The sequence below is a fragment of the Lytechinus pictus genome, chromosome 18 (assembly GCF_037042905.1).
Source record: "Lytechinus pictus isolate F3 Inbred chromosome 18, Lp3.0, whole genome shotgun sequence".
Classification (NCBI taxonomy): Eukaryota; Metazoa; Echinodermata; class Echinoidea; order Temnopleuroida; family Toxopneustidae; genus Lytechinus; species Lytechinus pictus.
The window spans coordinates 23,201,863-23,228,947 of record NC_087262.1 but is presented as its reverse complement, the minus strand read 5'-3'; the positions used below and the strand labels follow the sequence as shown (position 1 = coordinate 23,228,947).

Genomic DNA, 27,085 nt, shown 5'->3' with positions numbered 1-27,085 from the left:
GATCAATTAAGTCTGTCGAAGCTTCGTTTCCTAATGTTATTTTCATTGTATGACCATATGACTGTATCTTATTTATTATTGTTATGATTTTTTTTAAAGACGGACACGCATTCGATAACAATACAAAACTCCTTTTATTTGGTCGCATTCTATGAGGGTGCAGAGTCAGAAGCCTGACCAATTTGTAGGGACTCTCGTTCGTATCGCAAACTTCTCTTGAGATACCTTATGAAAGACCAGTTTGTGATTTATCGTTTGATAAATCTAGGCCCTGATTTCCAACTACAAACAATTACAAAAGAGGCATATTTCCATTTTTCCTAAAGGCTGTACATTGCAAAAAACCCGGTGTTGATTTATTACCAGCCCAGAATCACCAGAGAAGTATTGAAATAACACTAGTTTGGAATCTGCTGTTTGAATACTAATTGGTGTTGTATAAACACTGGTTTGGTGTTAGACCAAAACCAAACTGGTGTTGTTTAACACTTCTCTGGTGTGGATTCGGGGCTGGTGGTAAATCAACACCGGAGTTTTGCAGTGTAAGCAGGAAAGGGTGTCAGATTGTAGGGGCGTGTGGTCTGTTTTCTGTTTTCTGTTTATGGTAACTCCCGCAGGAACTCGGCAGGACAGCGTTTTTGCTGGTGAACGCCAAGCTGGTATATCACCAATTACCTAGGAAACATTTTACGTCTAGCTTAATCAGTGCTTAAGACTCTCGTCTTTCAATCAGAGAGACGTGGTTTCGAATCCCAGCCATGGTGTGTTTTCCTTGAGCAAGAAATTTACGCATATTGTGCTGCACGCGACCCAGGTGAGGTGAATGGGTACCCGGTAGGATTTATTCCTTGACGCTTTAGCGCCGATATGGCGGCTCAGCAACGGCCGCGGTAATAATAATGATACCACGTATCAAAGCGCAGTTGAATATATGCACATAGAAATTGACATATTATTGTTACAATATTGTAATTGTTGCATTTTGGGTGAAAAGGGATGATTTTATTTTGTTCGTGTGATGAAAGGATTCAGTTGAAGTTTTTAGAGGCTGAAGTAAATAATCGGAAAGTGGCAATACACGTAGAGAAATGTTATCATTGAAAAAAAATCAAGATTTTATCTTAAACATTCTTTTCGCCTCAGAGCAAATGCACATTCCCATAAAATGCACATTTTTGTGTATGACATAACACTTCATCAATCAATATTACGTATCATATTTAAAAACAGATAATAATCATCAATTATCACTCTTTTAATTCTTACTTTGAATATTCGGGGTTTTGAGGAGAAAAACAAGCCTTTATAACAATCTTTTGAAAGGTTGAATAAACCCGTGAGTAATGTTTCACATTTTCTCCAGGGATTGGCGGCTAAATGTGTCATCGAGCCTGAATCATTCTCATTTTGTTTCTTCTGAAAAACTGAGATTTTATTTCAAAGGTTCTCGAATTCATAGGACGAAGCCAATGTATGTTACACCACGTCATAGCCTGCTGATCAGACTTTTGTTTCAGTTTCTGAATACAGTCATGTTTTGATTTTTATTACGGTATTGATGAATGCTCCCCAAGGAGTGGAAAGTGTGTGAGTATTGTGTCAAGGTTTTCTCGATTCCAATGACCAATTAAAAATACTTGATTGGGCGTTACACGAACCTTAGGTTCTGTACATCAAGCCAAGGAGCTTCAAACTGTTTTAAACTCCTTGATCAAGGTTACATGTACGTCCAAAAATAAGTGTAAATGGGACGTAACAAGAAAATTAAATCAACTACAAGTTTCCGTTTCTTCACATGACTCCGTAGCGTATTAAATGAGCGAAAAAATTTGAGGGTCCAGACTTGGTGAAGCGGGAAAAATAAAGAGTTGCGACTTGCGAGTGAGAAAAACTTGACATTTTAAATGTTAGTACTAAATTCCAATCTTATGATAAATTTTGACATACCATTCAGAAAGTTTCATATTTCCCAATTTTTGCTCTCTTTTTCTCTCTTGTTATCCTCCTTTTTTTGTTTTTTTTGGGGGGTCATGAAACTTTTGGGGGTAATGGCCCCTAACACCCCCCACTCCTGCTCTATCTGTAAATGTACGTAAGTTAAATGAATATATAGGCCCTAAATTAATTTGCATGGGGATCAACGCTCGATTTGGAATGGAACGTCATTTTCTAGTAACGCCCCGATAGATAAATCATGTATTAATACGTGTTATATGTTACATAAGGGTGCATTTTACCATTATTAGAAACCGACGATGCAAAGTAAGAAAATAAACTCGGTCTTTGAGATAGGTTACATTGGTTTGGAGGCAAATTCACGGTGTGTTAATGACCTTAAAACACGAGCGTTTTGGATCAGCTTCAAAATCACGATCAAATCAACCAGAACAAAGCAACTGGCATGTTTTAACCTTTAAGGGTAGAAAGGCTCCTAAAAGTATTTAGAATAATTTCATCAAAAGGTAGAATGATAGTAAAAAAGTTACAAAAGGATGTTGACATGGTTGAAAACAAGAAAGGTGCTAACGAATAAAACTGGATATTATTGATTTAAAAAAAAAAAGAGATATACGGTATAGGGAGGTGGATGGGCAAAGAACAATGTGTACGAAATAACGTGAATGTATTCATTTCACTTTGAAATTAATTCAGAATCCACAATTTGTAAAAATCATTACAAGTAAATGTAGACAAATCATTTAATAAATTGGATGAATATGTATTTTGGAGCATATCTGTCTTGATCCAGTCCCCGCCCTAACGTTCTTTGTAATGTTGGTGCGTCGTGGGCTTGTGGTTATGAGTATCGACATTCTAACAGAGGGTCGTTGGTTCGAATCCTAGCAATGGCGTGTTTTCTTTCAGCAAGAAATTTATCCACACTATGCTGCACTCGACCCAGGTGAGATGAATGGATACCTGGCACAGTTTATTCATTCAATGCATTGAGCGCCGTTTAAAAAAAGTGGTATCTCCAGCTGAAGCGGGGGTTATGATGGCAACTTTCTGTATCCTCAGACAAAAAATCGCTATTATAACACAGCTATATTCAAAATAAAGATAGTTTAACGAATCACGCTGTAGGCCAAGGTGTATACAAATCATGTATTGCACTTACATCAATTCGATCTTTGTAACCCATTCTAAGACATTTATTTGTTATGACTTCATTCAACTTGAATGAACCATCTCAATCGATTCCCTGAAATAAAAAAATAATCAAAAAATAGCTTTTAAACGGACATAATGGAGCTTTTCGATATATGCACTCATCGGAGCAAAATGGAATGAATGAAGAAAACATTAAAACGAAACAATAATAGAACCGAAAAATACAATGGACACTAAAAGACGAGTTGTGATTGACTTTCAAGGCGAATAGTTTAGGTTTAGTGAACAGCCGTTGATTAAAAGCAAATCAACTAAAATAACGCAAGGGTTCTTATGAACTCCTTTTGGCGGAACAGAATAGGGTCAGTAAGATGAATTTATTGTGCTGTTTCGAGCATGAATAATTGTAGATACATATTTTTGGCCATTTATTCACGGTATGGTCTCTAAATAAACCGACCAGCGTACACTATCTGCACGCAGTCATTTCAACTGAATATTTTTTTTCGCAATTTTTTCCTTGTATTCACAGGTAAGAATCCGGATCAGCCGGATATTCTTGGCAAACCGTTCATGATGTGCTCTCCTAAACAAGCCGAACTGGACGTGTGGGAAAGAGAAATCCGAAAGTTACGAGGAGGTAAGAAAACCAGGTATCGCATTATTTGCGAATGGCCTTTAGACTCTAGATTACAGGGACTTAAAATAAATCTAGATAGACTGTATTTAGGGACTAATCGAACTCTAGATTTTGTTTTAAATCCTAAAATTGTACTTTTTAGGTTTAAAATCGAATCTGGAACATTCAAACTAAATCCAGAATTCGATTGGTCCATAACTACAATCCAACTGGATTTATTTTAAATCCCTGAAATTGAGAGTGTACGTTAAACTAATCAGAGCTCCCGTTATATAAAACTTAGCGATTAATAATTATTGTGAGGCTGATATTTAGGATTGATCGTATACAATAATCAATGTAATCAATCAATCCTAGCAATAAGTCCTAAGATCCGTCGCTAATAACCTTATTGTATAGGGCTCATGCAGATTCACTAAATCCGTATGATACCTGATATCTCAATCCTGATTGGTCACTTTACTGACCAATCAGGGTTGTTTCAAAGCCACCACGCACCTTACTACTTGGTCCGCGATCCGATTTTAGAACAAATCGCATTTTGCTCATTTTCTGAAAATGTGAATGAAAAGAGTTAACTGAAAGAATAATAATATAACAATTTTTGATGATTTCAAGCCTTCATTTTGGGATAAAGGCCAAATTAGTTTCAAATCGTAGCCAATTGTATACGATTGCTATGACGTCATTACGACTAGATATTAAATTCGCTTTTATTCTAATTAGGATGATAGCATAGTCACAGATTTGAACATAGGCATTCGTAAGATGATTTCGAACATTACATATTATATTAGAATCAAATTCTACTACGTTTAATTCCAAAATCGGGTCGCAGACTGATCGTAAGGTGTGCGGTGGCCTGAAGACGTCACTGAAAATAATCTCCAATTTGTTAATCAATGCTGTCATTTTTTGACGGGAGGTAATGGCGGGCAGTCGTACAGGTTCCGTGATTTTTTGACGAACACTTGTTGAGTCAATTAATGATCTAAAGATTGACCGAAAGCTGATTTGAAGTCCCTGAAGGGAACTTCACATTTAGGTCAGTCTAAGAAAAGAACATGACCTTTAGACTTGACAAGACAATGATCATTGTGAGTGGTACCTCATGATGCCCCTATAAAGCTAAAGGGGTGGTTTCAGTGGAGCTGAGGTTGATTTGTTCAGGGGTCGGTTTCAGAATGCGTTTCAATAAAACCCAACTTGGAATTTCAAAAGCAACTTGTTTTTGTTTTAACCAATCAAAAGTGCATATTCAGGACTTGCGTTTGATTTCTTGATTTGCGTTCAAACGCTGCGTTACGTTGTTGTTGACATCTGAATACTTGAAGTCAAGTCTACATCCTTCATCAGACTTATAAATACTTTTTGCTCGAAAAATTTCGTTTATGTATATTCATTGAATTCCCTTCTTTGTTATCTCTCCCGGAAGAATAGATAAATGCCTATGAAAAAAAGTTGCATATCTGCATTTAAAGCGAATTCCAATTAAGTGAAACTCGGGCAGAATGAACAATTTTCATAGGAGAAAAAAAAATCAACATATATGATGTGCTCGTAAATATCTTAACTTTCCTTATGCCTTCTCTAAAGAAAACAAATGATTAAAAAAGTATGGACTGACTTACTTGTATATAGAGATATGCAGAGTAAAAGACAAAGTTTAAAAATGAGCGCGTTAAATTCAAATTTCTTTCTTTTAATAATTCGTGTATTCGTTCTGAATAAAAAGCTTATTAACGCAAGTGTGGGGGGGGGGCTTGTCCGCCTCTTAAAAAGTGCAATAATTCACAATTATTGTTCGGCTATATATAAATACACGTTATATTGATTTTCATTTATTTGACTCGGCGTGACAGACTGATGTCTGAAGGAATTATCCATTCTTGACACCCCTAAACACCTTGAAACATTTTGAGAACCTGACCACCCCTTGCCAGTCGCGTTACCGCTGCGGAAGAATATGGGGGCATGTTTCCCCAAGTTGACCCGACCTAGATACAGCCCACATAATTTGATCCCTGAGAAAGTATCTGTTAAGACGGGGCTTTCATTTTCTTATGGGTAGCTTGAAAGTGCATGGATGCAATTTTCGTAAATGATTAGGGATAGTTTGTGTATTTTTTATCCATTCGAGCCGCCCCTCTTTTATATGGAGATATAGATTGGTCATAATGATCACTTAATGTTTCTAATTCCCTACCGCCTCCCCTGCTCTCCTAGTCTATGCCTCTCTTCCTGATCTTTTTCCCTCTTTTTCTGCCTCTGACGTGTTTGTGTCCATCGCATGCACCCCTTCCTCATCTTTTTTACTCCTTGTATCTATCTTTTAATTTCCTTTTGTCTTCTTACCCCTCTCTATCTATTCCTTATCTCTTTTCATTGTCACTCGTTTCCTTATTTCCACTCCTGCCCTTTTCTTTCGACCCCCCCCCCCCATTCATTCTCCACGTTTTCAAATTCAATTGTTACTTTTGTCTCCCAATCGCTTTTTTTTCCTTTCAGGAGTCTTTGGCCAGAGTCTCGAGGATACCATAGTGAACGAGAGTGAGGAATGTACAAGGGAAATCCCCGTGGTGGTGGAGCGGTGTGTATCACATCTCAGAGAGACTGGAATGAACGAGGAAGGAATCTTCAGGTAAGAGATGGGAACGAGAGTGGTATTGTTTATAAACAAATGTGATATTTGTAAGTAAATTAAAAATACACAAAGAGAATCATGATTATTAAAAAATATATTTGAAATAAAATATTTCTCAACAATTTATGATTTGGTTTATATCAAGTATGACTATGATTATTCTCTTCTCTCTATTTAATATCTTAAATAGGATAGGAATTTTGTTTTCGCAGAGACACTGTATTAAATTATACCCAAACTGGGCAAAATAACAGACGATTCAAGAACTTCAATTTTTTTAGTAAATACATTTTTAAAAAACTTCAACTTTTTACAATATTGATTTGGTATAGTTCATTCACAAAGTAGGTCAATACTATGGGATACTACGCTCGCTCACGAAAATTGCACAATAATATCGAATTTCTCTCCATGTCAAAATTATATCGTCTCGAAAATGTTTTAGCGTCAACTTCAAATACCTGATTACACGTCAGGGAAATTGATTATTTCGATAACTCCAATTAATGCTGTATCATCACCGAGCTTCGTATACAAGGTCTGGTAGATTACACAATATTCATCTCAAACTGTGATTCATTAGATTTGGAGTGACGTCTCTTTTCCGGAGACGTGAAGAAAATGAGGCTGAGCAATTTTTTAAATTATGCCACCGGCGAAAACATCTGAATGAACGCAACCAAAGACATTATCGTTACAAATATGCAGAGTTTAGTTATAGATAGTTGGGCAGAACTTGGCGTCCATTGCTGGGTTGGCAAAACTCTCTAGATCAACATGATCAAAGGCTGACCTATGGAAACTAACCCTCGACATAAAGTCACCAATATTATCAAACAGTTCAAATTTCTATTTGAGATTCATGCATTTATAAATATTTACTCTCATTGTCCTACTTTATTACCATTACTTTAGGGGGTTATAAAATACAAGGGAGGGTGTGCCATTTGACCCCCCCCCCCAAAAAAAAAAAAAATAATAATAATAATAATGAATAATAAAAATATCTGGTCTTCTTTAAGGGTATTTGGGACAGACAAGGGTATAAATATTTTTTTATTTAGACAGAGAAAAAAAAGTTGATTATCTATTTTTTTGTGGGGGACAAACTTTTTTTTCAATTCGTCTAATGCCAATTCGTGAAATTGCCAACTCGTCTACTACCATTTGGTCTATCATCAGTTCGTCTATTCACCACATGGTCTACTTTCATTCAGTCTAATGCAATTCCATCTCATAACCAGTTGGTCTAATAGCCATTTAGTCCATATACCATTTGGTCTAATTAAACTAAAATGTTTATTGTGCAAAATGAATGAAAATAAAATTGGTATAAGACCAACCAACTGGTTATTAAACGAAATGGTAATAGACGAAATGATGATTAGACGAAGTGATGATTGGACCAAATGGTTATTGGACCAAATGGTTGTTGGACATAATGTTGATGGACGGAATGGCATTAGACTAAATGAAGGTAGACCACGTGGTGAGTGGACGAGTTGGCAGTGGACAAATTGGCAATTTACCGGACAAACTGGGTGAAAATATGAATTTGAATGCATTAGGGGAGGAACGCTACCCAATGGAGTAACATACTCCATTGTAAATTTGTACCTTACCATATTTTCAGTGAAATGAAAGTTCATAGGTTTGTACCCTTCATTAAGAATAGGACCTCCATACTTGACTTCGTTTGCCTGTACAATAATACAATATACAATTATAAATGCATTATTCATCAAAGAATGCGATTTGACATCGAAATGTCCTCTTGATATCATGAGTAACCATTTTAGCCAGACGATAAGCTGATTATGATTTCCGTTCCGAATATACAAACATCTTTTAAATGTCTACGAGTTCGGGAAATAAATCGCTGAGTTTTTCTAGAGGTCTCGAGGCATCTGATAATAACTGACCTGTCGGTCAGAAACACTTGGTTCGATTTTGTAAAAAGTTGCAAAGTTGTGATGATAAATATACATAAATACATTCGTTGTATATTTTATTAACCACTTAAACTTGTTATAGAAAAGAACATAAATTGTGGAATGGCAGTGATTATAAATTTCAATATTATGGGTATTTTTTAAGAGGATTCTAGGCATCACACAATTAACAATCTTCATAGGGGGACCGTGCATGAATCATCGCACTCTATCGGTCCAAAATTAACTCTTCGCATCACAAAATCACATGAGATTGAAAAACTAAAAATGTCCGGAATTTTCAAAATAGGATTGTTGACCACAAACCGCAAGTAAATCATAATGGTCTTTTCCTTATACCTTTCAAATTAGATCGTTAATACCTTTTAAAATTGATCGTCAAAAGGTCACCCTTATGCTCTATTCTTATTTCTTTTTCATATGTTTTGATAACATGAAATTATTTTTTTGTTTTTTTCTTTTCCAGAATATTATTTCATTTTATGTCATTATTGTACTACTGCATGATTGTTTTTAAACGATTCTCATCATACGAATATTAAGGCACTAATTCATTATAAGAGTTAAAAGTCGTTTCGCGAGGATACGAAATTTCGATTAAATATTATTTAGATTTGTGGATTTATTTTGTTTTTATTGGTATTAGAACTATACAACGAATTGTCTTATCGGTTTACATTTCAGTTTCATATATCAATAGAATTCATATAAACAAGATTAATGTCATCATTGTATTCGAAAACGTTCATATTTTTATTCGAAAAGGAATGTGTTCATCGTCAATTGTATCGTTTTATTCTACTTATTTAGATATTAATGAGTAATCAAAATAAAAAAGAGAAAACATTGAATTGAATAATCATTTAGAAATACCAAAAGACCAAGCCTGGATTATTTCCAATGTACCTGAATTATGAAAATAGAAATTCCATCGCACATTATACTTCGGACAAGATTAGCTTTCAATTTTTATCGCCCCTTTTCCCGCCAAAACGCGTTTCCTATCTTTAACACTGTCTGCGTCGTCTGCCCGAGGCACCTCCATGAGGAGCTTGACTCACTCGTTTCCATGGCAACAGGTGGTTGTAATAATCTCGTTTTCTCTTAGAGGTAATGTGATTCTTGCCCTTACCATGGAGAAACTTGGGAGAACCCCTTCCTTGGCACAAGGCGACTGTTGCCTCTCCTGTCATCGGGGGAGAACAAAACATTGAGAATTGGGTGTAACTCATGTTAGCTTTCCAAGAATGTTAAAGATTTGGTACGGCCCGGAGGTGACTGAGAGTTGATTTCATGTGACATCAAGTTTGCAGTATGAGTAGACTATAAAATAAAATAGTTTGAAGGCAAAAAGAGAATGTTACATGTAACACAAAGAACTGCGACCAAAGCAAACCGAAAACATAACCTTTTTTATGCAAGTTGGTAATTTTCAGCCAAGGAAATATTGGTCGTGAATCGAGTCAAATACTTAGTAAGTCGGACCTGATTTACGCCACTCAAATTCATATAAACACTATTGCTCGAAAGGAGATTATAGACTGTACAGCGAAGCCATTAAAAATTATATATTTCAGATATCATGCTAAATGTCAATGTTTAACCGGAACTAAGGTAAATAACATCGATCACAATGAACAATTAATCAATATAAAACGTTTGATCGAAACATACAAACACAATTAGCGACGTTATAAAAGAAAAAAATCAGGTTAAATAAAGAATGGATATGATTACAAAATGCAATTCCATAAAATACTAATTTCACTCTTCATATTTTCTTCTCCATGTTACAGATTAAATGGTCGAACTAGCATGATCCAGGAACTTCAGGATATCTTCGACGGCGGTAACGTACCCGACTTCGAGGCCTACAGTGCCAGCTCGCACACGGTAGCATCTCTGTTGAAGAGATACTTTCAATATTTACCCGAGCCGATCATTCCCTGGCGTCACTGCAGGTACTTCATCCCAGCCATGCAACGTCTTCAAGAATGCGAAGAAGATGGCCGAAGACAGCTGGTCATCCAACTCGCTCTCCTTCCCAAAGTCAACTACAACCTTTTGAAGTACCTTTGTCGCTTCCTGCACGAGGTTCACAAGTTTGAGGCGCAAAACAAGATGGGACTTGGTAACCTGGCCAATATCTTTGCACCTCATATACTGCGTCCACAACACGCTGAAGGCAATTTCCTGCTCGGTAGCACTGCCCTTAGTCTTCAGTTGGTCCATTATTTAATAAGGAACCAGGACAAGGTGTTTCCCCCAATCAGTACGATCCAGATGCACTGCGCCATGACGACAAGTGACTATTTGAAGCATGAGAGATTGGCTAAAGAGTGCGCGAAGAGAGCGTCTCTCCAAGAGAACAAATACCTTAATCACACGTTGCCTTTGCCGGACGAGGAACCTGTTCTTCGGACAAAGAAAGCCCTCAGACCAAAGGAAATTGTGCAACAAGAAGAGGAAGAAGACACAACGAATTATGTGAATACTGACCTTACAGACAATGATATAGAAAGTAGTCTTCTAGACTGTTCTGTCCATAGTATCTACGAAAACTTAGAGATTCCTCAAAACTCTCCGCAACATTGCGTGTCCTTGATAGAATCCCTAAAGTCAAGGATATCGGAGGTGCCTCCGAAACCAAGAGCATATACCGAACACAAAGCAAAACGATATGGCGTCTCGTATCGTGATCCATCGTCGATAATGCCCGCGCCATACAACGGACAAAAGTCACCTTCGTACACGAACGGAACCCCGCCGTCGAAACCTTCGACGAGTCCGCCAAAGGAAGATGCCTTCGGACGCGGTAAGAAACCTAAGGTGGTCAAAGGTGATGTACATAGTCAGGAACACCAGGGAACCACTTACCAGAACATTGAGCTGGGTTCCTCAGGGGGTCTAACCAATGGGAAAGAATCCCGTCACACCAACGGGGACATCCTCATCAAACCGCTTCCGGAATTGCCTCCTAAGTATGGAGAACACATCCACAACAGTGTTCCCAAGATGGTCGGTGACTACAGCAACGAGAGCTTCAACGTGCCTTACGCCAATAATCTCAAGATACCGCACCTGATCAACGGTGAGGTCACAGGTCACATGCAGGGTTTACGAAATAAACTGAGACAGAAGGATGACGAGTTGAGTAAACTTAGAAAATCAGTGGACAGGATGAAGAAGGAATTGGAATCTATGAAACTCAGGGTCAACGTTGAGGTGAGTCCAAAGTCTTCAAGATTCCTCTTCTCTTTTTGTAATGTTATATCTTACTGAATTTCAAGTAGCAGACAGAATTTTAAGACTGACAGCGATTCAAGTTAAGGATTACGAGCCATTTTAAGTGATTGATATTATTCTACAATAAAGCTATTTCTTGGGTCCTGTCATAATTTGTACGTTAGGTAATTAAATGAGGACCTTCTGGATTTATTCATGTATTTTAAAAGAAAATAATGGGTATCATTTTAATCTTTGTTCTTTGTTATGGTTGTGTCGCTATTACAGTGAAACATGCTGATTGAATTGAACTTTGACCAAAAATTGTTTTATCAGTTTGATATATTTCCCGAAGATAACTATCGGTGATAGAGTTGTCAGCCCGTTGTCAGGTTCCACAACTGTGAAATAAACATAAATGCGTTTGATTTCCACTTAATTTCCCAAATAGGAAGCAAACAAATCAAACCTTTGGTTAGCAATGACTTAGAATGTCAATCGTATTCTAAATTGGAGGAATCCTACAACTTGCTTTAGGTCCATAACTTTGCTTTAAAAAGTTATGATAATAATTATGTTTCCGTTGTAAAATCAGTGGTAGATGTTAACCTATTGTTTAATTAATCCCTGCTCAAAAGAACACAGTGTGATCACATATTGGACTATGTGAAATATTATTCACACTGTCAAAAAATGCTCAAATTCAACAGTGTGAAGATATTTCCACACTTCGGACAACTCCCCGGGGGACAACTCGACCATGTGACTATTCACAGACTAAGTGAATATGTGATTCACACTGTTGAAATGCTCAAATTTAACAGTGGTAAGGTGATTTCACATTTTGTTCCACACTGTGAACACACTGCGGCATACACTGTGGAACACTGTGTTATTTCCATTAGGAATGGTAAAGAGTGTATTTTGAAACTATTCAGAGATTTTTAAAATAAATGTGTTAACGTTAACTATCTTGGTCTGAAAAAAAATTGCATCGTCGACAGTTGAATAATTGCAAATCGATAAAGGATCAACCTTCACTTTTTATTCTGATATTAACTTCTTGCTTTCCATTAGTTTGATGGATTTCATTGTCATAAGGTATCATAATCTACAACGACATTTTAAAATCATAGATCTGTGACGGAAGTGACGTTATCTTATTCTCTTTTACCTCCATTCCATGCCGTCTTTGGCTGTATATTTTAATAAACCCTCTGTCACGTAAAGTGTCAAACACTAAAATAGATATTTCACGCCTGTCTTCTGCCCATCACGTCCCATGGATTAGGACCGTCTTAAATAGTCTTCCAAATTAAAAATATGGATCGATTTTCTTCCTTTTTCTGGAAGTTTGAGGGTTTGGGGATATGACGAGTTGACGGATTGCCAGTGTACGTGATGTCTTTAGAAAGTTGTTGGATTTAGTCGTCTAAGATTTTTATTGATAATGATTGGTATTATTAGATCTCTTCATAGCAGGGGGGGGGGGGTAAAGAGAGGGGCGGAAGTAAATGCAGAGTGCTGGAATCTTGTGCACCGATTTGGTGGGTTTTTGTATTCGAAGGGGGCACCCCCCCCCCCTCCCCTCCCCTCTGAGATCGCCGCCAATGGTTACTGGTAATTATTATTCTTGGAAGAGTAAAACGGCAGATTGTTTCTCAAGAATCATTTAATTGGAATTTTATTGAAATCCTATAACATGATTTTTTATTTGTTTAGATATATCTTACCAGTATGGAATATTATGTTAAGACCATACTAAAAAAATAGATATGCTGGTTGACGTCATTTTAGACACTTGAAATGGACGTTATTATAGATGTACGAGAGGGGAACAAAAAAATAGCCAGTAGTTGAGTCTGAGGAGATCCAGGATTATCAAGGGCGGGGGCAAATTGAACAAATCACAAGCAAAAAGAAAAAGGGGGCAAGGCCCGTTCGCCCACCTCTGTCTCTTTCTCACCGCTGTGCAAAATGTCTGATGCGTGTCTACATATTGTCTCAAATCAAAATAAAAACATTATGGCAGGGTGACTGTCAATGACCCTCGGGGTGTTTCACAAAGATTACAGTCGCACTTAAATGCCTAGTTGCGTGCGGTATAAAAGGCATGACCGCATTGGTCAGATCATACCAGTGACAATGACAGTCTGTAAATATTTATAATGCAAAAGATGATTACATTGTAAAATGTTCATGAAAGTGGCTCCAATACCCGAATAAGGGTGACATGGGTCAATAAATCAATTGTCATTGTCACTACCATGTACGCGTCTGCATCTAAGTACAAGTCATACTTAAATCTTTGTGAAACACCCCCAGAACGCCCTTTTATGGAAGGTTACGTAAACGGAAGGTGAATTATCACCGACGGGGGAACTCCCAGTACACGATGTGCATTCATCATAAGTATTATGTATCATAAATCAAACAGAAAAAAAAATTCACTCTGATTCAATCGAAACATAAAAGGATTGCGTGATACGATGCTCTCACCTCTTTCCTTTGGTGCAGCCGTAGATGTGGAGTCATACTTTTCTTGTAATATCATTCCTTTTGGTGTCTTTCTTATGCTCTGATGCGGCTGGCTTGGCATCAATGAGGTGTAATCCCTTGTTCATTAATATTCACTTCTCGATGTGTTAAAGGTCGAACCCATTGTTGATGAACAGGAAAAAAATTAACAAATTGTACTCAGTTCGTGTATTTTCGGGACGGTTGGCGCATTTAAGGGAAGCAACAAAACCAAAGAAAAAAGGAAGATATAAGGATAAAGAATTGTGCTCTGTCTGGAGGATGTTGCCCCCCACTCCTCCAAATTGAAGGTGAATTTAGTATATCTTCTTGATAATTTGTCAAGAAGAAATACTTCTAGTCTTCAATAACAATTTACAAAAAAGGAAAAACTGTTCATTAAATCACGACAGTTTATTTTCAGCGTATTTTCTACGTTTCATGCGAAGAAACTGCTTTTACGGATTTAATTTGAATTGAATTCCCCCGTGCGTCATAAATAATGACTAGAACACGATTAAGAACGCAATATTCTTTATTAGAAAAATCTTGAATAGTTCTGAATGCATTTGGTTCTCGCCTGCTCTTGGGGTTGCTTTTTCTTGAGGGTGTTTTGGGGGAGGGGTTCGTTTTTTATTAATTTCGAGGTCGTTCCCCATACCAGTCAAATTCATCCTTCAACTTCATCCCAGAAAGGAGGACCTCACACTGAGTCACTAGACACCAGTTTAACAAACCCTCCGATAAAAAGGGGCCAGAAGATTTTGCGAAATGACACATTTTATAAGGTGTCGCCCCCACAATGCATTGTCCCATCAAATCTATTTCACGAGGCCTTACTCGGTTCAATGCCAAACACAATCAATGGGTCACGTTTGAAGTAATTTGCCTAGATTTCGTTTTAAATGAAAGCAACATAAAACTTTTCGAGCACTTACCGGAGACATAGTTTTGGAACCGAACATAGAAAGTGTGGGGCGCAAAATATAGATAGCTGTTGATATTGATAATTAAATTGAGAGGAATGAAACGTAAAATTAGATGCAATCAGAATAGGACGACTTTGCTGCCAAGATAGGGGAAAGAAAGGCGTGAATTGGACTGTAATAGTGCGAGTATATATCCTCGAGATGTCTATATTCCCATTTTTCTTCTTCTAAACATCGAAGATGAATATTAAGACAGGCAAGTGTGAGCAAGGTTGTATAGAAATTTACTAACCGTCGCGCTCGCCAGACTTCTTAAACGCATTTCAAAATTAAACAGTTCATAGTTGTATTGGATCATCTTTAAGAATTAATACAATATGGTTTGTTTAACAAAACGTGACATTTTGATTTAACCTAAATTTTGAGATTATGAAAAAATGTCAATGTTATTTTTAAAAAGAGAGTTTCCAATTTGTCTATATTTATTACATGGTATCGTATGATAGTCTTATTCTTTATCTTGCGAAGCGCGAGCAAAATTTATATTCGTATAATATAGTGACCTGAAAGTTTTTAATCAGGATTTAAATTCATGCAATTTCAAATTTAAACTTCGAAAGTCGGTGAATGTCATATATAATCATATAATCATAGTCTACATGTGTGAATTTCAAACTCTTATTTTGTTTTTTATATATGTTTTTGTATTCTCTGTAGGAGTCTGCACGTCTGAACGCAGAAGAGGAAAACCAGCAGCTTCACATCGAGTTGGAGTATCTACGACGGTGTCTCTCAAATAGATAGTCTCATGCATAGCTAAGCAATGCCCTAGTCACACCAACGGAACTTTGTCCAAACTGACCGATGGCCTGTCATAGGAATTAACGTAATATATTTCGACGGTTGGGAGTGGTTTTGCCCCGGTGTGAGTGGGGCATTGGCATAGGATTTTCGAGTTGAGATACACCACACAGTGATTGTCATTGCAAGTGGACGGCATGATTCTCAACGTCTGAGAATAAGGATCTCCGATATTAAATATTTAAGAAAATAGTAGATGGTTTAATTTATCATACCATGATTATGTAATCTCTCTCATTATCCCCACCGGGTAATAAGTGGGGGACCTAGAAAAGAGATATATTGACCCCCACTCCATCGTAGTAGAAACAGTAGTCGTAGACGTAGCAGTAGTAGTAGTAGTAGTAGTAGTAGAAGAAGAAGTAGTAGTAGTAGTAGTAGTCCAAATTGCAACTGCACAAAATGAAAACAAACTAGTAAGGTTTGAGTAGGTCCTACGTTTCTATTTGGAATTGACACAGACATGACAAACCTAGTCATGTACTAGAACATAGTAACACATCAGAACAAATCACTAACACCAAATTTTTCTCGGGAATCGATATTGTCGAGAATCGTATTTAGCGCAAGCCTAATCTTGTAATCACAAATCTGATTTGCTCGTAGGCTGCAGGTATTCTTGTGTCAAGAAATGATTGAAGTTCCACTCTTTCGGCTGATGCCAGTTTATGGTGTCTTCACTTTGAAAAATAAGGTGGAAATTCTCTTGGAAAAGAGGTCTATTAGGGGGATTCTTTGTTTGGAGCCCGGGAAGGAAAGGGGATGAGGGAGAGAGATGAGACGAGATAATGACTTAAGCGGTAAAATTTTGGCAAGTACTTTGCTTCGAGGCCTCCATTACAACTTAAACCACTTAAAAAGAAATGCGGCGAAGTTTGTAAAGTGAGTCACTGATTTTAATAGGTTAAACCATGTGTTTCTTTTTGTTCTTAATATAAATAATATGCATCGGAGGGCCGAAGTGATGAACAAATTCCCAGACCTTGGTGAGGTCTATCTTGTCATTGTGAGTGATGGTTACCTGTTCTGACGTGGTATTCCCCTATCTACAAAGTGAAGAACAAAGACAGTACTGATCGGCTGTAAGGTGCGAGAAGGGGCATTATGATGGGTATCATACTTCATTTTTTTAAAGAAAAACTTCGTGAAAGTCATAAGCATATTTTTATGATACAGTCAAACCAACGTAACCGTCTTCAGACCGATCAAAGCTAATACGTTATTACCAGTGACATACTGTCGGTCGGGTTGGAGTCGGTTTCGGTTACAATCACACCAACGAAACCGTCTTCAGGCCGATCAAAGCTAATACGTTATTACCAGTGACATACTGTCGGTCCGGTTGGAGTCGGTTTCGTGGATATGACTGTGTTACAAGGGGGCATCGTATGGCCCTGGGAAGCGGAGGAAGCACCTCCAAGATTTTAATTGGGGGTGCTGCGTGTGTTATTTTCCATAGGCAGCACCCCCTGGAAATCTGGTTGATACGGTAAATGGCAGAACTGTAACAAAAAATGAACAACATTTTTGCTTGCTTGTCAAATTTCTCGGAACCTAAACCACCTTCATTTTGTAGTGAAACGTTTTTTTTTTTCATATTTTCTTTATTGTCAAATTTACTTCAACACCCCCCAGTAAAAAAAATCGTTCCCAGGGCCCTGGGGTACCGTGCCAAACTTTTTGTCGTTAAAAAAGGATATGTGAAGATCGTAGGTAGGCATCTATGAAAGCGGGAATCTTAGACCGTATCCATCCTATTTTTAACATAGTTGGATGATTTACCGTCAGCAAACTAATTCATTAGATATACATATAATTAATATTTGCATTTAAAACCAAAGCTCCATGAGTTGAAGTTCTCGTTTTTTTAATGTCAAGAACTATTATAACATTAATAATTTTGGGAAACATTGAAGACGATGACATGCATTTTTCGATTTTTTTATGAGTGTCGTTAGCGCCTTTCTGTCAGGTGGGGATTACGCATCTACTTGGAAATATGAAGGAAGGGGGATTAGTGCTAATATTAGGGTACATAAGGGGTTCTTGGTAGGGGGAAGGAAAGGATAAGATGGGGTAGGATAAAGGGGATGAAGCTCTGAGGACGTGATGCTTTAACATAACTGTCATTTTAGCTCTTAATGTTGGATCTTCATGTCTCGTTTTAGCTTATCCATTTTATCTCTTGTCAGGTGAGTCATAAAGTGATGTGTTTGAGTACACCTTTGGAGGTTGCTTCGATCTTGATACGTACTAGGGGCGGAATCTTTGAAGAGGTGGGGCTCAAAAGAATAAGTTCGGGTTTTTTTTTCTTCAAGAAATTGTTTGATCAAAGCAAATCATGTTCTTTATCAAATCATGTACTTTATCCAGGGGCAGAAGGAAAAGACTGTAATATTGGGGTCAAATAGGGGAACTTGTTTGATAAAAGGAGTACCCCCTAGAAAGGGATAGGGGCTCAAAAGAGGGGATTCTTTTGTTAAGTTGTTTGATCACAGCAGCTACACAAACTCACTTTAGATTACTTTGAATGTCAGATTACATCTTCTATCCAACAACAAATGCACCTAGTTACCAAGAATGCATAGAGTACACCCATTTATTCGAAGACAGGATAAAAGAGCATTGTTGATTAAATGCCTTGCTCACGGCATAGGTGCCGCGGCCGGGGATCGAACCCCGGAATTTTCCATGTATAGTCAGGCGCCTTAAACCACTCGGCCACGGCACCTCCTTACATCAATCGCCACGAAGTTATTTTAAATGTACGATCGTATTTAGTGATTGGTGAATATAGTTGAGTGGAAGGACACTGAGCTCAAATGTGGGGGTCTTTAAAAATTGAATTCGATGCGGTACCCCCCCCCCCTTTGACCCATCTCTCCCATTTATCGATAGCTATGTAACTGTAACTGTAGTTATGAATGTGGCATTTAGAAAATGTGAGTGGTGGCCGGAGGGCGTTTTTATCGGAAATGGGTGCTGATCACAGTATAGCCCCCTTTACCGACCACGTCCCCATCACTACACAATTTGATTGACGAAAATATATGACATTTACTGTCATAATGTAAATATCACTGGCGTAAATCCGTGTTGAGGGGTGGGGGGGATGACTGAAATATTTTGGCTTTTTTTTTTGTTATCATGTTTTTAGATATGCAAGGAATTGTAATTGATATGTCCACAGTGGCATACCGTGGGTCACGGCATTGTGGGGGCACCAGCAAAATTTTCGAATCACTGAGTGAGCGCGCGAAGCGCGCTCGGTTGCTAGTTATTCTGACCTAATAGAGACATTTTAAGGACAATATCATTGAACGGATATGTATCTCACCCGGGGGGGCCACTTCCATTGACGAGTGGATACCATGCGCGACCATGGGGTCTCGAAAAGCACCCTAAACACGTATTTTCCATATTCTGAAACTGATCAAATAATGCGAGCGCGAAGCGCGAGCTGAATTTTTTATATTCACACCTAAGAAGGGACATTATAATCAAATTTGTGTAATCATGATAGGTACCTGTCTCGCTAAACAAGGCGAGCGCGAAGCGCGAGCTGAAATTTTCGTATATTTTGACCCCAAACAGCGAGATTTTAAGGAATATATTTTAGGAATCCATTAAGAGTATGCATATCTCACCATAGTCATCTAATGCAAGTGCCAAGCGCTTGCTGATTTTATTAGAATTACATCTGAACACATGAAACACTTTTTGTACTCATTGCAATCATGATTATCATACGCATCTCACTAATCAAATATTGCGAGCGTGAAGCGCGAGCTGAAAATTTAGATAATTAAGACCTGAAGTGGGGCATTCTAAGGTTTCTTTGTAGGAATTAACTAGGACCATACGTATTTCATTAACCAAATGATGCGAGCACGAAGCGCGAGCTGAAAATTTTTGATATTCAGATCAGAAGAAGGGACATTTCAAGGACTGATTTTAGGAATTCATGAAGAGCAGACATATCTCACCAATCCACTAATGCGAACGTAATCACGGAAGGAAATGTTTTTATATATACGAAGACCTTAACATTGGGCAATCACCTTTTTAATCATGTAAAAGAAGCTCATGTCACTACATAAAACAATGATAACTCAAGTGCTAGGAAATATATTTAGTTTATATTGACTTGAAAACGGGATGTTTTAGTACAACAGGATTATATATCTCGTTGAACAGACAATGCGAGCACCAGGAACTATGAAGACGTAGGCCCTGGGCAAATTATGTTTCATGAAGTTATGATAAAAATATTTCTTATGTAATGTAACATAACATAATTATAATACAACATTATAATGAATAATATTTTCTTCTTTCCCACTACGTTTCTCTTCCTTTCTCCCTCTTTTCTATTTTTCCCCATTTCCCCGTTTTTGTTTTGGTCAGCCGATGGGGGGGGGGGGAGCATGTGCCCCCCATGCCCCCCCCCCCCCCCCCGTAGTTACGCCACTGTATGTCCATATGGCAAATACCCCTCCAATATTATTATCTTTTTACCCCATGATGGTTTAATTATTTATTAGAGATTACATTGAAAAAAAAATTGACATTCCATCGTATTCCCCTCCAAAGACCCCAACATTGATGAATTGGAAGAAACAGGGATTTCTCTTCAATGTTATAATAAGGACATAAGTATTTCGTTTGGAAATGGTGAACTGGCTCTTTATTTGCATTTTATGGTTCAATAATATTGTTTTATTTGTTAAGCGGTATTTTAGGAAGAATTTTCACCAATAAAACAATTATCTCTTGTGATTTTTTTTTTATTTCTTTCGTAAAAAGTGGGGGGGATGTTTGTACAGGCCATCCCCCCCTCCTCGAAAAGTGGGGGGGATATATCCCCCCCATCCCCCCGGGATTTACGCCAGTGGTAAATATATATATGTAAAAGAATGGTAAGAAAGTTGTTTCGTTATGATATGATTGATATTTATTAAATCTATTTAATGACAGCTGCAAAGTTTATTGTGAGTAAACGAAATATTAGAAAATTAATAATTATGCTTATCGCGAGTGATGAACATCGAAAAATTTATGTTCACTTTGTGCATTGAACTTGAAATGTATTATGTCATGTGTTGGTGTCGCAAACTATTGTATTGATAAAGGAACTTTTGTAGTTATTCTTGAAAAACCTTTAGGACATAGGCCTGATTTGTGATTTGTAATTATGTATATAAGCATGGTCTATACTGCCAATATATTGGTAAATATTGATATTTGTGATTTGTGATATATGTAAATATGAGTAAACTTTTTCTTGATATTAGAATGAAATCATGATTTCCATTTATTATATTTTCAACAAATACCATTATATATGTAAAGAAAAAATTGTGTACATAATACGATTTTGTAAAATTTTATTGTATTCCCTGTGCATTAAAAAATATAGACTGAACCATACTGGTGTGTGTTCAATGAATAAAATATGTAAATGAAGCTATTGAGAATCCTATTTCTAACAAGAGTGATTTGATTCAAATCGATGAGTATATATGGTGAGATGCTCCTGCAGCAACTGATGATGATGGCAGGAGTGGTTGTGGTGGTGGTGGTGGTGGTGGTGATGATGATGATAATAATGATAATGATGATGATGATGATGATGATGATGATAATGATGATGATGATGATGATGATGATGATGATGATGATGATGATGATGATGATGATGGTGATGTTGATGATGATGATGATGATGAGGATGATGATGATGATGAGGATGATGAGGATGATGATGATGATGATGATGATGATAATTAGATGGTGATGATGACGATGATGATGATGACGATGATGATGAGGAGGATGATGATGATGATGGTGATGATGATGAAGAAGATGATGGTGATGGTGATGATGATGGCAGGAGTGGTTGTGGTGGTGGTGGTGATGATGATGATGATAATTATGATGATGATGATCATAATTATGATGATGATGATGATGATGATAATGATGATGATGATAATGATGATGATGATGATGATGATGATGACGATGATGATGATAATTAGATGGTGATGATGACGACGACGACGATGATGATGATGGTGATGATGATGATGATGATGATGATGATAATGATAATGGTGATGACGATGGTAAAGAGGATGGCAAAGATAATAAATGTTTACAACAAGAATGTCATGTCCACGTCTTCATCTAATCTCTTTAGTTAATTACATATGAAAGGAATGAATGAATGAATCACTATTTAGAATAACAAGTTAGAAGGTGGTCTGTAAATGGCCTCTAGTTTCAGTTGCAAGTAATTATAGACTACAAATGCAATGCGAGTAAAGTCATTTTCTGCAAAACAAAATATAACATCAATTAAAGCGCTTTCCTAACTTATTATGTGAAATGCTAATCAGAATTAAAGAGAGACCCAGGCGACTCACATTGGTGAGGTATTCCACAAAGATTCTCACTGAACAATACAGGATTGCCAAGACATGCAGTCGGCAGGCGACGGGGCGACCACCCCTATAATTTTCAAGTAGTGAAAAAAGGAAAGAGAAAGGGAAGGAAATAAGAACGAAACGATTGAAAGAAAGGAGAGTATTAAAATACCAATGAATACCGTTTTCATATCCATGATCCATCATCACGAAGGCTCCCTCACTTTCTTGTAAATTGATTTCATTGAGGCGAAGGCAGGTCAGCTGTGGATCGTGGGTACTTCAAATTTCTTAAAGAACGAGTCCACAGCGCAGTCCTTTTAACAGTTTCGAAGCTAAGCATAGGCAGAAGACATGGAGGATAGCCTGCATCCTACAAAAGTTTGCATGACCAATGTTGTGACTCAATTATTCTTTTCCTCGTTATTTCCTGTCCTTTCCATCGACGTAGTCTGTTACGTAAAAAGAATAGCATTGTTAACTCAAGTCAGTAGGCTTTTCCGAAATTCGGGGCTTCATTCTGACTCACAAAATATGGAAATAAATAGGCTATTCCAGACGGGCTTGTATTTGTCAGCTTGGTCGCTTGGTCGTGTACTTGGAGAAAAGTCTACTGGAGGCGGTTGCAGGGAAAGTTGCGTTTAATTACGACTTTAAATAACCAAAAGTAAGTGCGATATAAGCCCTCACGATTGGTAGAAAATAGTTGCCTTTGATCGCACTTCTTTCAGAAACGAGCCCCTGTTGATTGTGCGTCCGAGTTCTTTAAAGTGCGTAGGAGTTTATCCAGGGGAGTCTGCGAAGCTAGGTAATCGTCTGGAATTAAAAGAAGAGAGAGGAGAGAAGAAGAAGAATTAAAGGATGTGGAATGGATGAAGAAAAGAGGGAGAATGGAAAGTAACACGTAAGAGGATCAAGAGGAAGATTATTTGAATGAAAGGGGGAGGGTAAGAGAGAGAAAAAGAAATGGAGAAAGGAATGGATAGATGGAGCAATGGAGAGCTATTATGATGCTAAGAGACAGACATTCGATTTATTTTAATACAGAGGAGGAAGGATGGAGTAAAGATTCATAAAATTGTTCTTCAGATTGGATTTTTGCAGACAGGTTCGAAATCAGTCATGTCTTAATCATTTTAGTCACACTATAACCTAAGCAAATGTTGGTCAACATTTGACTATTTTTGCCACCATCGTGATCCTGATTATCTTGAATAGATTAGAAATTGCTATTAAAAAACAAACAAACATAAGAGAATCTCCAGGCTCACGCATTGGCACTTCATAGTCATGCTGCTCTTTTATTCCGCTGATCAATACATGAATGATGTGATGATGTTTGTCATTTTTATTTCCTTAAAGGACATCCGAATTTGATGAAATTTTTATTGTTGTGCTTGTTGGATATTTGTCTTTTTATTCAAATCCACTTTTTGTGGGGGTGAACTTGTCCTTTAAGAGATGAAAATTATTACTTTTGTCTATAACATGTTTAATTTCCACATGGATTTTGGGCAGATATAGAGGATACTGAGTCATTTCATAACGTCACTGTCGAAAATAATCTTTTCTTGACCAAAAAGTTTGGAGCTAGACAAGAGTTAGGTTTATGTCGGTGTCTCTCCCCTCCCCTACCCCCTATATCACTTTCTCTCGCCCTCTATTTTCCCTCCTCTCCCCTCTCTCCCCCTCTCTCTCTGTTACTCTCTCTAAGGAGAAAAGAAATAACAAGCAAAAATGGGGGGAAAGGGAAGATGAAGAAAGAAAATAGATAAATAAATAAAGATGAAAAAAGGTAGAGAGGGAGAGAGGGGAGAGACTCGAGAGAAGATGGGGGTGCTGAATCATTCCCAGGGGCTACTAATGAATAATGTCTTTAAAAGGAAAATGAAATTGTTCTTCTGAAGGTGCTGCTCTGTTTCAAGTTATCACTCTAAACAATTTTCCCACCTACGCCTGCTTACTTACCTCAAGGTATACGAGGCTCCTTGGGGTGACACGACATTTGCTCCGGCGACAATTACTCCGAGCTTTATTTAGTCTAAGATAGAGGATTAGGGTTATAGGATTGCAATAGGGTGTCATGTTAGGTTTAGGTTTAGTATAGGGTATAGTGTTAAATCCAGGGTTGAAGTTGGTCATGTGTTGATACAGATTAGGGTAACTATAAGCACTCCAGGGTACCTGGAAAATCTGGGATGGCGTCCAAAATGGCTGCCATGTAGACTAAAAAGTCCCAATCATCTATTACTTACTTTCGTAGCTTTAATTTGGTTTCTTATATTCAGTGGTTTTGACGGTCAAGTAGTACATTGGAACAAGTTACAAGATCAGTCAGTGGTCCGATATATCTAAAAATCCAAGATGGATGGAACCTAGTTTGGATTTTTTTGACATAGTGACGGCATAGTGAACCACTGACTGACCTTCTAACTTGTTCTTATGTATTACTTCACCCTTTAAACCTTGGTTTAGATACCAAAATCATATTCCCCTGGTGGATATTGAACAAAATAATGTTCATTTGTAATTAACAGCAGCAAGTTTAGAATCCATTTTTGGACCCATCTTCTATTTTTGGACATACTGGACCACTGACTACCTTTGTGTAACTTGTCCCAATGTACTACTTGACCGTCAAAACCTTTGAAGAGAAACCAAATTAAACCACTAAAATAAGTAATAGATGAATTGTGGATTTTTAGGATGCGGCACAGCCATCGATATTCCAGGGACCCTCGAGTGCTTACGTTTACTCTGACCTGTATAAAAAAAAAATTATCCCCTAGACCATGGAATATATGTACCAAAATTAGGATATCTAGGGTGGAAAATGAGCGAGTTATGTCCATTTTCAGTGAATGGCGGCCATCTTGGACGCCATCTTGAATATAACCATTTTCCCGGATGCGGATTTTGGTAGATTTTTAGTGTTTATTCCAAGAGGTAAAATAGTACCAAACCGTTGAAAAACCTTTTGTTGCAATTTGTTTAGATTGGGGTATATTTGGTTGTATATTAATCCGACTAAAGGACCCGTATGAAGTTATGATACTAATACCTCGGTCACATGCTCTACGGCGGCCGTACGGCGAGTCGAAAACAGCCGTTTCAACATGTTTAGTACCAGCTACATGTAGGTGGTTTGAATAAAAATAAAATTGCTGTTTTCGACTCGCCGTACAGCAAATGTGACCGAGGTATAATAATGACGAGAGGATGGAATCAACCATGTGCAGGAGCGTGTATCTGCCAAGAAAATCATTTCAGGTGCCAGCACCAACCAACCCCCCCCCCCCCCCCCACCCCACTCCCTGTCGTATTACTCGAAAAATCCAAGTGGAGGCATCGGGGTTCGAACCCGTGACCTTCCGATCTTGAGTCGACTGCTCTGCCTACTGAGCTATACCCCCAAACTCATTCTACGATTGTTTCAGAAGAGTAATGCTCGATATATTCAATTATAATTCTTAAAGGGGTGTTATTGGCTATTTGGTTAATATTATTATTGGTTATCGAAATCAGTTGCACGCACACCTAGTGAAATAATTATTTGTTGGCATTATGTAAGGTTTTTATAGGTTTTTTTTCTCGATTGAGACAACCGAGATCATATAAACATCTTTCGGATAACAAGCGACCTTAAGCTAGCAAAACAATACCTTATAGTATTTTTTACTTTCATTTTTCATATACCAGTTTCCAATGTCATTTTCGAATTTCATTTTATGAAAAACCCCTTCTATTCTGCTTTATTTTGGTTACAAGGTACACCCTCTCCTCTACCCCATTAGTTTCCGTTACATCTTATTTCCATAGGCCTCCTATACCATTTATTCAAAAGCTTTATCCTCATTTACAATCTACTATATCGATGTTACTTTTATTCATTTTGACTTCGTGTACCATAACCCCATGGTCGCTCCAAATTTTCCGCCAAATGGAGAATTTTTGTAAAAGCATGTACGCAAACACGAATTTACGCATGTTTGAGGAAAAAAAGGTTGTTTTCCTAAGTTGTATACATGAAATTGTTTAAAGATGAGGGGTGCTGAAAATGTACTTTTAACATCGCTTACACCTCTGATTTAAATTTACAGTAGCAATAGAATTTAATTCAACTAATAATATTTGTTCATTATTTCATCATTTTGCAGGCGTAATATCTTTGAAATAAAAAAAATTCCTGTATTGGAGGTATTGGGATTCGAAACCCAAGACCTTCCGATTTTAAGTCGAACGCTCTACCAACTGAGCTATACCCCCTCAATACAATTTTTTATGAAGAATTATATACATAATATTCGGTGTGGGGTCGATGCATGGGTATCATAAAGAACATTTCGCAATATCTTCTGTTTCTATGGTAACAAGATAGAAAGTCAGTAACAATTTTCAACTTCCGGTGGGAATGTTACGAGAATGGTTAAACCATGTTGGTAGGTAGGGAAGTGAGTTTGATATAAAATTTAGTTTGTAGAGGTGATAAAAGAAAATTAAAGAAGATTGAGTATGACAAGCGACCCCTTCTTCAATTATAATAAATTACCCTTTCTGTCCATTATGTTAGCAACCATCTCATTCAATTATTAACAGTGAACCTTTTATTGAACCTCATCACTGTTGAACCTTTTCTCATATTATGAATAAAGACTTAAGGTTATTGACCCCTTTCCCTTATTAATTATCAGCGGCCTTCTTCTTGGATTATGAATAGTGGCCCTCATTTTAGTATAATGAATAGTGACCCTTCGAATAGTCATTATGCCGAACAG

General features: G+C 37.5%; 1 protein-coding gene and 2 non-coding genes across 3 annotated transcripts; 1 reads left to right on the top strand and 2 right to left on the bottom strand.

The window, feature by feature from the left end:
- The first annotated feature begins 2,255 nt into the window (after positions 1-2,255).
- LOC129282082 (uncharacterized) lies at positions 2,256-19,218 on the top strand. The gene is made up of 5 exons (XM_064112805.1): positions 2,256-2,262; positions 3,644-3,751; positions 6,260-6,392; positions 10,144-11,572; positions 15,736-19,218. Exons 1-5 carry the CDS (start codon positions 2,256-2,258, stop codon positions 15,820-15,822), a joined length of 1,764 nt encoding a protein of 587 aa, XP_063968875.1. The 3' UTR covers positions 15,823-19,218.
- A 6,432-nt stretch (positions 19,219-25,650) lies between these two features.
- TRNAL-CAA (transfer RNA leucine (anticodon UAA)) lies at positions 25,651-25,723 on the bottom strand. Its single transcript has one exon. It is a non-coding gene; the product is annotated as a tRNA-Leu (tRNA).
- A 779-nt stretch (positions 25,724-26,502) lies between these two features.
- On the bottom strand, positions 26,503-26,576 carry TRNAL-UAA (transfer RNA leucine (anticodon UAA)). Its single transcript has one exon. It is a non-coding gene; the product is annotated as a tRNA-Leu (tRNA).
- Between the last annotated feature and the right edge of the window lie 509 nt (positions 26,577-27,085).

Bases quoted from the DNA above. Each gene is read 5' to 3' on its own strand.
- LOC129282082 (XM_064112805.1), top strand. The intron at 3,752-6,259 runs GTAAGAAAACCA...TTTTCCTTTCAG, and splicing joins AATCCGAAAGTTACGAGGAG to GAGTCTTTGGCCAGAGTCTC. The intron at 11,573-15,735 runs GTGAGTCCAAAG...TATTCTCTGTAG, and splicing joins AACTCAGGGTCAACGTTGAG to GAGTCTGCACGTCTGAACGC.